This window comes from Tauraco erythrolophus, chromosome 5 (genome assembly GCF_009769465.1).
Source record: "Tauraco erythrolophus isolate bTauEry1 chromosome 5, bTauEry1.pri, whole genome shotgun sequence".
Taxonomy (NCBI): Eukaryota; Metazoa; Chordata; class Aves; order Musophagiformes; family Musophagidae; genus Tauraco; species Tauraco erythrolophus.
The window spans coordinates 40656771-40670474 of record NC_141469.1 but is presented as its reverse complement, the minus strand read 5'-3'; the positions used below and the strand labels follow the sequence as shown (position 1 = coordinate 40670474).

The window sequence follows — 13704 nt, the reverse complement described above, 5'->3', positions numbered from 1 at the left end:
CTTGAAAGGACAACTTCAAAGGCAACCTACCTAATACATTTCTTTAAAAGAAACCCAAAGAGCCTGCCATTTACAATATGAGTCTTGATAGCTAGTCTTATGCCAAAATGCTCAGGAATGAGATGTTGTTCATTTGGGGTTGGAGCAAGGATTTCCAGAAGAATGGAAAGGAAACCATTTCTTGCTTACACTGGGCCACGTAAGTGAACAAGGTTTTCCAAATTTCACTGGTGATTCATTTTGGTCTCCTGATTAGCTGTCTTATTCTCTGATTCTTGTAATTTTGTCAGGTCAATTAGCTGGTGTTCAGTGTTGAAAAGAGAAAGAAAGAGACAGCCTGGGCTGACACCATCATTAGGTGTCAGCAGCCTGGGTGCATCCTGTAATACAATCCCTGGGTGATTACTTATCATCGTTACCACTGGATAAAAAAAAAAAAAAAGTATCGTGGAAGAAAAATAAACTAGAGCAGTATGCTATGAGTGCAAAGAGATTTCTCTTGAATGCGGAGACGGATCATTTTATTGCACTTAATTACATCTTCTGAGATTCTGTTGCAGGTTACCATTTCAAGGACTGGTTTAACCATATTTCGACTGCTTTTTCACATATGCAGACATTGCTTTGTTCCTTTTCTCATCTGGTTCTACTTTTTGTTTTGTCCCCTCCCACAGAAGATAGATGAAGAGAGTGAGGCAAACTTGCTAGCCGTTCTCACTGAAACACTGGACAGCATCCCTGTGGATGAGGATGGATTGCCTTCATTTGATGCACTGACAGATGGAGATGTGACCAACGAAAATGCCACTAGCCCTTCCCCAATGCCCGACGGCACCCCTCCAACTCAGGAGGCAGAAGAGCCGTCTCTAGTAAGAACCCTTCCTACTGTTTAACAGGAATTGGATGTGCCTCTGGCTACCCGCTGCATGGGTATGATGTAGTCATAGTAAGGTCTGGACTTTTCATTTAGATGGAAAGGAAAATCTAGTAAAGAACTGAAAATTAAGCGGGGAAAAAAAATCACCAAATAGCCATAGGATGACTAATAAGGCAATCTATTAAAAAGTGTGTTGAAGAGATTGTTTTTGAGATTCTTGTGCTAATGGCTGACACTTTTGCTTATCATTCTGTTCAAATAAATCAGGGCAATGATTTTTAATTCATATTTCATTTCTTGGGGGCTCTTTTTGCATGTATGTTTAGACATCACTTTTGGTGATCTGTAAAGAAAGGCCCATTGAGTCTGGCGGGATGTGGGGCTAATTTTGTGCCTTTAACATTGATTTGACCAGTAAGCACCAGCTTAGTGCTAATCAGGGCAAAACTGAACCTTGGGTGAGGATGTGGGTGAAACCTTATATGCTTTTTGATCAGTAAAACCAGTTTGAGACGTGATTCTATTTCTGCTGAAAGCCCCTTATCACTGGCTTCTGCGGAAGCAGAGCCGGATAACCTGCATCTTGAGACTGTATCCATTAGTCTGTTAAAGTTAACGTCTCTGTTTAGATCAGAGGCCTCTTCTGTCAAACAGATCGCCGAGAATTTCATTTTGCCATGGATTCAGAAATCCAAGAGCCCTGTCATTTCTGCTTGCCCTGCAGTATACTGCAGTAAAAGGAGCAAAAATACACTGCCAAGCCAGAAGAAAATGAAATCTGTTTGCTCTGGGGGATTTCAAGCCCTTCTTTCTGTTTTATTGTACTTTACTTGTTGAAATTGATATAGCTAACTTTAAGTAACTATGCAAAAATGTAGATAAGTAATTTTAATCCATGAAGATGCATAACTTTACTCTTTTCCTTCCACCTCCCTTTCCCTGATGTGTTTGTAGCTTAAGAAGCTCTTGCTGGCTCCAGCCAACACTCAGCTAAATTACAATGAATGCAGTGGTCTCAGCACACAAAACCATGCAAACACTAATCACAGGATCAGAACAAGCCCTGTGGTTGTTAAGGTACAAACTTAATCTTTGTAATAAGGAGAAAAAAAGGAAAGAAAAAACTGTAACAAGGTCTTTTAAGCATTCAGCAGCCAAGCAAGCAGTAGATCTGTATGTATTGTATTAATCTGCCTACTCTCTTGCAACTGTTTAACAAAAAAAAAAAAGTGAACAGATTATATGGGTTCCAGAAAATCACCTGAGCTCCTTTATGCTCTGAATATTTTGTTTACGCTTTTTCTCTTGGCAGAGTTCAGTTGTAGTTCTACCGTCTGTTCCTCTCACCTACTTTATTGATACACAGAGTAGTAGGGGGTACGATAAAATTTGCTGATGGGCTGGTGTGTTTTATGAGTGACTCCAGGATGCGGGACTGCCATTTTACCAGCTGTCTTAGCTAAGAAAAGTGACACTGGATTCTTGGCAAAAGATGTGTATCAGCCATTAATTGGATAGAATGGGGGCTGTGACATCATTCTGTTAGCAGGCAGTATTAAACAATGTTTGTCTTGCCGTTCACTGTAACTGAAAACGGAGCGTTTAGGGGTACTTAAGAGAGTTGTGAATACTGGGCTCAAGCAATCAGCAGCAAATTAAGGTTTAAACCAGCTTATTTTTTGTTCACAGTAAAGGCGCTGTAGGGTCTTGTTAGTTACATGTTGCTGAGTAGGAACATTGAAATGTAGGAGAAATGAAATAAAAAGCTGCATAAATGTCATTTAGGAATTTTAAATGTAATTTTCTTTCCTTGTTCTGCAAACAATTATTCACAGCTCATAGATCTAGTACACTTAGACTGAACACTTCATTGAAAATCTCATCTCTTCAGAAAACCTATATCCTTTCCGATAAGGTTCAGCTCACTAATTTTGGCTTTTTTTATTTTATTTTATTTTATTATGCCCTGTTTTTAAGACTGAGAATTCGTGGAGCAATAAAGCAAAGAGCATTTGTCAACAGCAAAAGCCTCAAAGACGTCCCTGCTCTGAACTTCTCAAATATCTGACTACGAATGATGACCCTCCTCAGACCAAACCAGCAGAGAACAGGAACAGCAGCAAAGAGAAATGCACGTCCAAAAGGAAGCCCCATCTGCAGTCTCAGACAAACCATCTGCAAGGTAGGTGTGGGACCGCAGAACACAGCTTTGGTACCAGCAGTAACACTGGGAAGCTGAAATACCGTGGTTCTGAATACCCTCGATACCTTTTCTGTTCTTTGGATTAGTGTATAAATCCAGTATCTCTTCTGTGTAGGGAGCATTTTAAAACAGTATAATAAAGTTAGAATTAGTTAACTAGATTTAGCTTTGAAACAATTTTAATCCTGTCTCTATTGCTCCCAGCCTCAGAAAAATGTCAGGTAAAAAAAGTGTAACAGATACCACACCTTAATATAAGCTGGAGATATTTACTCACAGAGTACTGTACCACTAAGAAATCATTATAACCCTAAACAAGCTGGGCAGGCCAGTTCATTAGTGAGCTGCTTTCTTTCTTGCTAGCGTAAAACTGAAGGCATTGTTAACCTGCCACATAGTCCTTAAGAGACAATAAATAGTGCTCTCACGGCTACAGAGAAAGCAATAAATGTGTCATTCCTGTTAAAGCTGGAATGCCAGTTTGTAATTTTATTTTGTAAATAGTTGAAATTTTAGCTGCTATCCAGATCTTTCTCTTTTTAGATTCTTTATGGCCAAACCTAAATACTTATGTCGACTTTTAGTGTCCCTCAATGCATGAAGAACTGGTCTATATTACAAGTAGCTTCTATGACAAAGATGCAAAAACTTAAAGCCCCCCCTCTTGCTTTCTCTCCCCCTCTTCCCCTGCCTGTTTTCCCCAGGTAAAAGCTTACGAGCCCAAAGGGAGCTTTTTTTAGAAGTTACTGTTACTTTAAAATACATCTATGTATATGTATTGGCCTGGCATCTAGAAGGCCAGATGCCTGTCTCAGTCACATCTGTCCAGATACTGGGTGACTCGACTAAATGAGAGTTGTCTGGCTGCAAGAGAGATCAGGATATGACCCTAAATGTGTTTTCTGATCTTTTTAAAGCAACAGTTGTAAACCGTATATGTTTTTTTTCTTTCCCCTCCTCCCTTCCTGCATTTTCAGCCCCCATCAAATCCAATTTTTCACTCTTCACTAGGAAGTGTAAGCAAACTTAATAAAATAATCTTCCTTTCCTGCCACTAAATACTCTTCTCGCAGCTGTACATTCTGACATCCTAAGTATAATTTTCCCCACTATTATTGGTCTCAAATTCTCTGAACAATGTTTCTAGTAAGAAAGAAATCCAACTGCCCCTAGAGCTTCTTGGATGCCAACTGCCACTCCTTCTGGATGGCTTCAGCAGTCTGCTTTCACAGACTGAGCTGTACGTGTAAAACTTGGGTCTCCTACTGCCATGGTACTGAAACATAGATCCGCCAGAAGTTGCAGGAGGCGTTACTAACACTGTTGGGTGTTAAGGTGATACGTGATAAGGTATATCATGTATAACATGCTATATGCACAGATACACACACACACATAAACAGAGGTTATAAAATCTTCCTATTCAGATCACAGTTGCATTTTTTACCCAGCTGAGGCAATTGTGTAGATTCAGTGCGAAGAAGCAGGGCATGTTGGGTTGTGGAAACAGAATGGAAGGAGAGGTTAGGAAAGTCCAAAGGGACATATAGCTAACTTACCAGTGTTTCACAGATGACTGTGACTTTGGTATTTCAGTATTGCAGGTGAAATTGCAGGCAGAGAGAAGTTACTCTCTTCTTTAATTTCTGCAGTTTAATTTACAGGCTTCTGAAAGGTTGTTTTTTCATCAAATTTGCCTCATACACCAGTATATGACTTCAATATCAATGGATTTGCATATAATACAAATAGAAGAATATAATGCTTTCAGCTTGGACAGTCAATTCATGCAGAATCAGCCTTGCAAATTTAACTGATATTTGCAGACCTGCAGTCATTTGTTCATACATTTAATCAAAAGTACAAGAAAATTGGTTCCTTCTGTTTTAAAAAATAATCAGGGTCTGATATTTTCTTTCAAAGTTAGGGAAAGCTCACAAAGGATAAGTCAAATGGTATTTTCCTTTAGGGTTACTGTTACAAACATATTGCAAACCCACGGGAATGTCCACAAACCCATTCATGCCAAAGATCATCTGTGGTTTTGCATTGAAATTTGCCCATGGGGAAACTTAGTTCTTTTGAACCTGAATGTTTTCAATTTACAGGGACAAGCAACTTCATATGAACCCTTTTTAATAAGAAAAAAACACACCACAGTAGACCTTGAAACTCTGATAAACAGGCACCATGGAAAATGATAGTGTCTTAGCTAAATATTTACACTATCAATAGCTGTATGTGAGGACGAATCCTTTGGTCAAGCCCTTGCCTAGCAATAAGAAAACTGATGGGTGTTTTGGTATGCGAATTTCTCTGTGGGAGAGCTCAGTGATATCTACCTAAAATGAATACATACGAGTGTGAGATAACGCCTTGGTTCTGTGCCCATCTCTCGCAGAGTTGCACTGTGCCTCAGTGCTTCAGAATTTTATGTATGTGTTCTGATGTGGGACATTCTGTGGGACTACTGAGAGCTAGAATGAGACTTTTTAGAGTCTTAAATAGCTCTTACACTACACGTTCAGCTTCCTTAGAAAGCCTAAATTGGGTAAGAGTATGTAGACTTTTATCCTCTTACAAAAAAAAAAAAAAAAAAAGTGGAAGCCTTTGTATAAAACTTTATTCCAGAGCCTTACTGTAAGGTGTGATTTTTTAAAGCCAGTTTTACCTCTAGGTAACCACTGGCAAACATTAGTATCCCTAGATGTATATAAAATGCACACAAAGATGTGTCAGGTTACATTCAGTCTTACTGCACATGGTTTTATGCACAAATCAGCAGCAGTGCTGGATCAGACAAATAACTCGTTGAGGTGCATCTCCTCACTCCGGCAGTGACTTCCGAGGAAGGTGAACCCGAGGTGAACACCTGAGCTTCCATTTCTAACTTTCATATGGGGAGGAGGAGAAACAATATGCAGCTCTTGAGAATTGAATTAATTTAAAAAAAAAAAGTAATATTACTTCAAGAATGCTCTAGAGCTTACAAAAGTAATCAATTTGCATATAAAATCCTTTAATGTTGATGGGAGCTCCAAGCCTGGAATGAATACGAAATACGCAGTAGTGACACTCTGGACAAAAGATCTGCAGTGCAGGAGTGTTCAAGGGGAACATTTTGTCTTAAGTAATTAATTTGCAGAAGAGATCCCCTGCTGTTGTTCTTGGTACAATGCTCTCTGCGTTCAAACATCAATCTAACTTCTGAAAAGTGAAATTTGCAAGTAATATGATTTTTAATTTTTAAACATTTCACTGGCAACTAAAGGAATTTTAGTTGTATTACAATCTCCTAGTTCTTGGCTTGCTTTGGGAAAATACAAGTTTGCATGAATAAAAGCTACAAAGACTTGTATTTTATAGCTAGAGCTTTGTTTTTGCGTATGTTGGGATTGTACTGCTGAGAGCTTCAACCCCATTTTTAACCATCTGTGACTATGTCTGTGGCTTGTCATAGTTTGCAGAATAATTTGCAGAAATTTGGACTATAACTGGTTGGACTCTGGCCTCATAGAAACAACCTATTCTCAGTGCTATATATAAAATTGTATGTTGTAGAAGTAAAATTAACTGAATATTCATAACGTTCTGTTACTTCATAGTTATTCTGCTGCTCCTGTTTCCAAATAAAACGTGAACTGTAGTCTAAATTAACTCTCAGAGAAATAACATTTTCACAGTGTATCCTATAGAGTTCTTCATTGATTTTAGCATGTACCACTCTTCTTCTGAAAGGTTCTTGGCATTTGGGTTGTGTACTGTATTTCAGAGGTACAGTAATTGATGTAAATCATTGTTGAAATTTAGGTGCCCTTTTGGTACCAGTAATAAGGAATCAGGATGAGTCTCCTTATTTATCTAAGATACACTGAAATGGCTATTGAACTATCAGAGCTCAGCCCTAACTGACCAACATGGGATTCCAGCACCCAAATAAAAAGAAATCTCTTCAGTATACATTATGGAGTGTTTAGATATTCCATAATTGTTTTCTTTTTCCCTTTAGCCAAACCAACAAGTTTATCACTTCCATTGACGCCCGAGTCACCAAAGTAAGTACTAAAAAGTGCAAACATTTGTAAAAGGGAGGGGGGTTCAGTAGGTTTTGGCTACAGCAACTCCATTTCAGCTTGTTTTTATAAATGTGCCCTGTCTTCCAGTGATCCCAAGGGTTCCCCATTTGAGAACAAGACTATTGAACAAACCTTAAGTGTGGAACTCTCTGGAACTGCAGGTGAGAAATGGGGAGTGCTGGCTCTTCCTTTAAGCATGGCTTGTGTGTGTGCTTGTTCATTTAATATACCGCATGTACACTAAGATCTCACAGAGGTCTCCAGTAGATTAACTTCAATGCAGTCTAGCATTGACTTTTTATCCAGTTACCTGAGAAGGAGCGTGTTTGAAAATATGGCTCCAAACCTACACAAGAGAGCATAATTTCTGGGAAAATATGAATGAAACCATTTATCTGTTATGCTTCCCCATTTCCCCATAGATTTGTGTACTGCTGAGCACCATCTTTCAAAGACAAACCCCACAGCACAGTGTAATAGATGTTACAGATGGAAAAGTTATGTCATCAAGTCTGTCTGCAGGCTGGTCTAGGGCTGTACATGATTGCGTGTTTCAGTGCTTTGTCAATTCTAGATTAATATGTCACAAAAAACGGCTTTCTCCTCTACCACTGAAAAACTATTCCGTAGCTTAGAGGTAATTTTTTTAATTGGTATTCATTTTATATTCTTGCTTTCTCTCTATTTTTTCCGTTAGCACACTCCACACAACCTCCTTTTATCCTCCTCCTCCTTTCTGATCCCTAGTGTTTGTACCTTTTGAAGATCTGTGGATTTTTTTTGTCATGTGCTGGTTTAGTTCATGCATCGCCCATTGCGCTTATTTAATTCGTCTGGTCTTCTTTTCGCTAAAGTCAATTCCTTCAGACCTCAGATCTGTTCTATTGCTTCCCTCTGAACTCTGTTCTGCCTCCGTTTTCCTCAAGTCTCCAGAATTGAGCACAAGAGCACGCATTGAGCTCCACCTGAGCTATTGCCAAGACTTTTCTTTCTCAGTTGTGTAATATTGAAAAATAAGAGATGTGCTTGACATGTGTTTCTCTCAGGATAACAGTGGATTGTAAATTGTGTGATCTCTATTGCTTTGGGGGGGCATTGCAAAATATGTCTTCGGGTACCATAAATCACTTCGGTGCCTCTAAATTCAGTGGCAGCTTTACACAAGAGTGCGCCCAAGCACTAGATTTGTGTATGTTCTTTGGGCTTTCACCTCCCTACAGCCATCATTTCACTTCTTCAGAAACTTCTTCATTAGTTCAGCATTAAAACAGGCACACTTTCATCTGCCATGTTCCAAAAACCTGCAGTTTTAATCATTCTTCTCAAATGACACGCATTCCATGCCAAAAGGAAGCATCCTTCCAAAGCACCTTCTTTTTGCAAAACCAACACAAACATGTCAAAGTTTGCTGTACACAGGAGGATAATCCTGTTCAGTGCCGGTAGGCCTGAAGCATGGAGAAGCCTCTTTTATCCTTACTGGAGAGCAAATCTGCACAAAGGTGCCCATTTGTAAGCACACTGGTAAGCTGGTGCTTAGTGCTGCCAACTGAAAGAGGCAGATGAGGTGACTACAGCAGAGTGGTACAAGCAGCCGTTGAAATCACTGAAGGGAGCAGTGTTTTCTCCCAGCCAGAAAGTCAGCAGCCTGCTCTTTCCGTCAGCTGACTAGACAGAAACTGGGAGTCGATCTGACCCCTGGATAGTCGTCTAGTATTGCCTTCATAATGGCAACGGGAATGGTCTTGGTATTACCAAATTCATTCCACTCCATCACCTGTGCACAGAGGAGGAAACAAAACAACTCTATAGTTGTCTTAGACAATATAAATAACCAGGAGAACCAGTGCATCAAAAAATGCATCAGAAGCTGTGAAACAGCAGAAGTGGAATAATATGGGAACAGGAACGTTGTACTATGAAAATGCAATTATTTTTTTTTTCCCCCTCTGGAAGTAAATAGAGTCTAGCTAGAAAATAAACTAATAATAATCAGGAAGAATAAGAGTTGGTGGAGCATGTGTGGCCAGGGAGTTGGAGCAGTGTTACCAAGCTATGTACATGATGGTGACTCATGGACTTCACGTTGCACTTGGTCTGGTCTTCACACTGCCTGGTAAGGAGCTTTCAGGAGATTGTATTTCATCACTTGGCAGCTATATTAATCTCTACCTTCACATACACATACATTTTATTTTAATATTCATATATGTATATAAATCTATAAAAGATGAGTGGTTGTGCATGTCTTTTTAACTCATTTGTATTGCAGTAGTGTCTTGTGTCATGAGTCTGCTTGTGCTGGAAGCAGACAAGTACATAACAGAAACAACCTCGAGTACTGGAGAACTTACAGTGTATGTGAGTAAATCATGGCAGAGTTGGGACCCACTTCAGTAAAAAAAAAAAAAAAAACCACCAAAAAAGAGAAAGAAGGAAAAACATAGTGGCAGTAGTGATTAATAATACCTTGGAGTTCTTTAGTGAGGCCCTGGCAACTCCAGATTATATGCAGATAACCACATTGCTCATTGTCCTTATATAGGGCAGCTTGCACTGTACAAGCACCATTTATTATAATTTAAATAGGAGTTGCCTTGATCTCACTGCCGAATTGAAAAGACCATTAGCAGTGCTGCTCACACTATCGAAGCACAAAGTATTTTAATATAAATAGCAGCTCCCTTGATCTCTCTGCTGAAAACAACATTGGTTCCCTCACTGATGAATTAACTATAAAGTAGGAAAATAAATAAATAAAAGTATTTCCCACATGAGCCGTCAATCTTCGTCACACACACATTTCGGATTCACATATCTGAAGTCAAACTGAAACCATTCTCTTGCCGATGCTATATCTCGCTTTACAACAGATTTGTTAGTAGTCTTGAATGTAACTTTGTCTTCCCTAAAACTGTCAAAATATTTACTTGTCAAATTACAAGGAACAAACATTTTTTTAAAGTGTTTTCAAGCCACACATAAGAATTCTTTGAATGCACTTTAAATAAGTGGCCTATGATAGAAGAATAAGTCTATTGCTTTCTAAAATCCCAAATCCTGCAGCTGATTTCTGGTGTTATTCTAAGGAAAATGGACCAGAACATCGTAATATGGAGGGAGTCCTAGGTGATAATAATGTAGCAGATGAAATTTCTGTGTAAGGCGTGTCTCCTTCTGAGTAGGAGGCTCACTAAAGGTCCTTCTGCCTGTTTCCACAGCTAGCTGCATTGCCAATGCCTTGCTAAGAGACTGTGGGCCTGAACCTCTGTAATGTCTTCCAAGAACATGGAATGTTTCTGTGTCACTGAAAGACCTCTTTCCTCTTTGTTGCCTGTTGGGTTGGGGGGGCAGCTGCAGGCACAGGGACTAGGAGGATGACTTGCCCTCTGGAGGTGGCTGTGTTTCTCTTGGTGATTGAGGGCTCCTCAACGTTTATCTTAGACTTTCTGCTGAACTTCTAAATGCCAGAAGTTAGATGGCATGGCTCCTAAATGTTTGAAATTCAGCGTGCTCTATTCTCTCAGTGTCTTTTTAAGCCTTCCCTCCTAAATACTCAAAGCTGTCATGTAAGCGCACAAAGTGAGTTTACACACGTAAGGCTCAATCAGTAGTAGCTGGAAGGCTATTTCCACCCTCTTATCTACAACAGGTGACTTTTTAAAAGGCTCTCATTTGCACACAGACCTCTGTAATTTGCCTGAGCATTAAAATCCTCCCCGGTCTTTTTTGGGGGCAACATTTGATTTCTCCAAAAAGGTGACAGAAAAGATTGTATGAGCACAATCAGCTTGAATAGTGAATTGGAATTCATGAGCATCCTTGAGGATTCATACACCCTGCTATTTGCCCACCTCTAGATCTGTGTTACCTCTTAATTGTCAGAACAAATACTTAAAATCTATCATATGAGAACTTGTTTGACCTCAGAATGATTTCTGATAAATCATTCTGTGAGATGTAGAGAGTTGTCCAGAGGGAACAAAATGTAGTAAATTATTTGATATTTTCAGGCATCTGTGTTTACTCTCTGCAGCACTGACAACAGGATTAAACTGAATACTCAACAAGCATGTAGGGTTTTTTATTATATGATGGCTATTTAATTTTATTGTATTTTCCTGGCTTCTGCAGTCTTGTGCCACACAAAAGCTCTTCTGATTCTTTTACTGAATTGAGCTGTTACCTTGTGCTCAGTGTTTTAAGTGGCCTTAAATAATGTTTCCCTTGACAATTCATTTTCAAACTTAAAAGATATAAAAGAATTCATTTTCAGTGCCTCTCAAAAGCCCAGTGCACATGTAGAAAGGTTCCAAGGCTGTGTTCCCCAAAAGACACTATTTCTCAGCCCCCTCAAAGCTCAACAAATGTCGTCAAACATTTAAATGCTAACAGTTACAGGTTTTAGAAACATCGGTGTCTGTGTAAAACAGCATTGCAAATCGGTCCTAAAAAGTCAAGATGTCACGTTTTATGCAAAGGCACTCCCCTAATTTTTGCTTATCAACTTAGCTGAGCTAAATGAGTTACTAAGGGGTTTTTTTAGTGGAGTTTTGGAATGTATCAAAAGTAGTTTCACTCTTCCAAAGACTTTCTTGAAAGAAATTGCTCTGCCAAGGTGGCAGAGTCGGCATACATGCAAACACCTTTTGTTGCACAGACACGGGGAGGACGGTGCTGCTTCGGCAGCAGTGCTGGCGCATTGATACACGCTGTTTTCAAGCACAAGATCACCGAGTGAGCTCGTGGTATATAGGCAGAGCAAGGCAAAGTGCAAACGTACCATTTACTGAAGCCATTCAATTAAAGAAAAGTCCCTACAAAGAAAATGGTTTTAGAGCATGTCATGAAAAAATACTTGCCTTTTACTTTAAAAAGAAAAAAGACTGTTTAAGGGGGATGATTGTAGAGCATGTACCACTTCTAACAGATTTGCTGTGCAGAAGTACATAAGTGTGAGTGATGTAGAGGTACTTGTTTATTATAGAGCACATTTCAATGCAGTAATCATAAATATTGCTAAGGTTGTGCTCTGTTGAAATATGACCTACATACTCTTGATTGTTTGTGTTACGTGATTTGTCTGACACCCATTACATTCTGGGTAATGGCAGCCATTTGTTGCTGTGCACAGCAGGCTCTTTTGACAAAAGAAAATAGGCAGCAATAAAAAAGCTATAGTCTGAATTACATTCTGCACAGCGCTGCACTGCTGAGAGTTTGTGCAAGTGTGTTAACAATGCTCTGAACTGCCTCTTGTCAGCCTTCAGCCCGTAATGGCCATCTGTCCTTCCATAAATCTGTCAAAACCTGCTAAGTTCAAGAGAGAGCGCAGAATATACCTTGTACTGTCAACGCTAAAATGTACACATTGGCGGAGAAATCGGCGCGTATGAACTAATCCAACGGTTGTAGAATATTGTAACGCTGTTGATGTGGGATCGTGGCCCTCGGTGAAGATTACCAGGGATTAGCGTGAAGATGAGCAAGTGTGTGGCCAGCTGGTTTTCTCAAAGTTCATGGACACTAGTCATGGGACACGCTGAAGGTGGACTCTGTAGTGGTGACATGAATTCAAAACTTCACTCCCCCCTCCATCCCCTGATGGAGGATTATTCAAAAGTTAAATGAACATTTTCCAACTTTCGTCTGTTTCTACTTGCCTGTGCACTTCCTGCTTCTGCTGAAAACCAGGAAAAAAGCCAAAATACCACGAGGAAGCCCTTTCTTAGGATGTCCCCAGCACAGTTCTGCCAGCAAGAGAAGTGCCAGTAAATTTAGCTCAGTCTGTACTTTTGCAAGGGATTTTTGGTGGGGGTTTTCTTTTGCCCTCCTCTAAAGATTGTTGGACTCCTTGTTAGTCTTCTGGAAATCGTTGTGCTCTGCGTTTAGCTTACTTCCTGCCAGGGCTAACTTTAAAGAAGCTGAAATGGAAACAATATTTTATTTTGAGTATTGGATTATGTCTGGGGTTTCTTTGCCTGAAATTCTTAAATATGCATGTTCATTGTGGAGGGATTGTTGAAAGTAACAAGATGGGGCTGGAATTAATATTCTCCTGCTTTACTCTTTCTTTAAAACCACATCCAAAAATTCAGCAACTAATACCAGAGCTTCTCAAGGGCTATATAATTTCATGAGTAAGAGTGATGCATCTAAATTTTTTATTTAGAAACAGTCATTGCTTATTCAAATCTTTGTTGAATTGGAGTCTGAATTTTTAATCCAGAAATGATTACTGCTGACTTTTGAAGAGGAGTGTTCTCTTCATTTTACCAAAAATTCATTTGGTAGTCAAAAATATTTGTTAGTGAGCAGGTGGATAAGGTGTGAAATATGTTCTGCTCAATTCACTCAAGTGAATTTTTGGGAAAGAAGAAAAAATTGAGGACTCAAATTAGAGGAAATAGTTTAACAGTGATGACTTTACACAAAACTTTTTCATTTTTAAAATCAAATTTGGGGTGAGGAGTTTTAGGTGTCGGCATCTTTGCCTCAGTTTCCTCAACTTTGGTGATATTAGACGAAGTCTTCACATAGCCATGAGT

The 13704-nt window shown here is 39.3% G+C and overlaps 1 protein-coding gene across 3 annotated transcripts in view; it reads left to right on the top strand.

Moving 5' to 3' along the window:
• Window positions 1-13704, top strand: part of PPARGC1A (PPARG coactivator 1 alpha) — a 376447-nt gene that overhangs the window by 346901 nt on the left and 15842 nt on the right. For all 3 annotated transcript variants that reach the window (XM_086612015.1, XM_086612014.1, XM_086612016.1), the window contains 5 exons: window positions 675-869; window positions 1832-1954; window positions 2855-3059; window positions 7090-7135; window positions 7244-7317. In XM_086612015.1, coding sequence (XP_086468141.1) covers window positions 675-869; window positions 1832-1954; window positions 2855-3059; window positions 7090-7135; window positions 7244-7317 — 643 coding nt within the window. The remainder of the gene's footprint in view (window positions 1-674; window positions 870-1831; window positions 1955-2854; window positions 3060-7089; window positions 7136-7243; window positions 7318-13704) is intronic.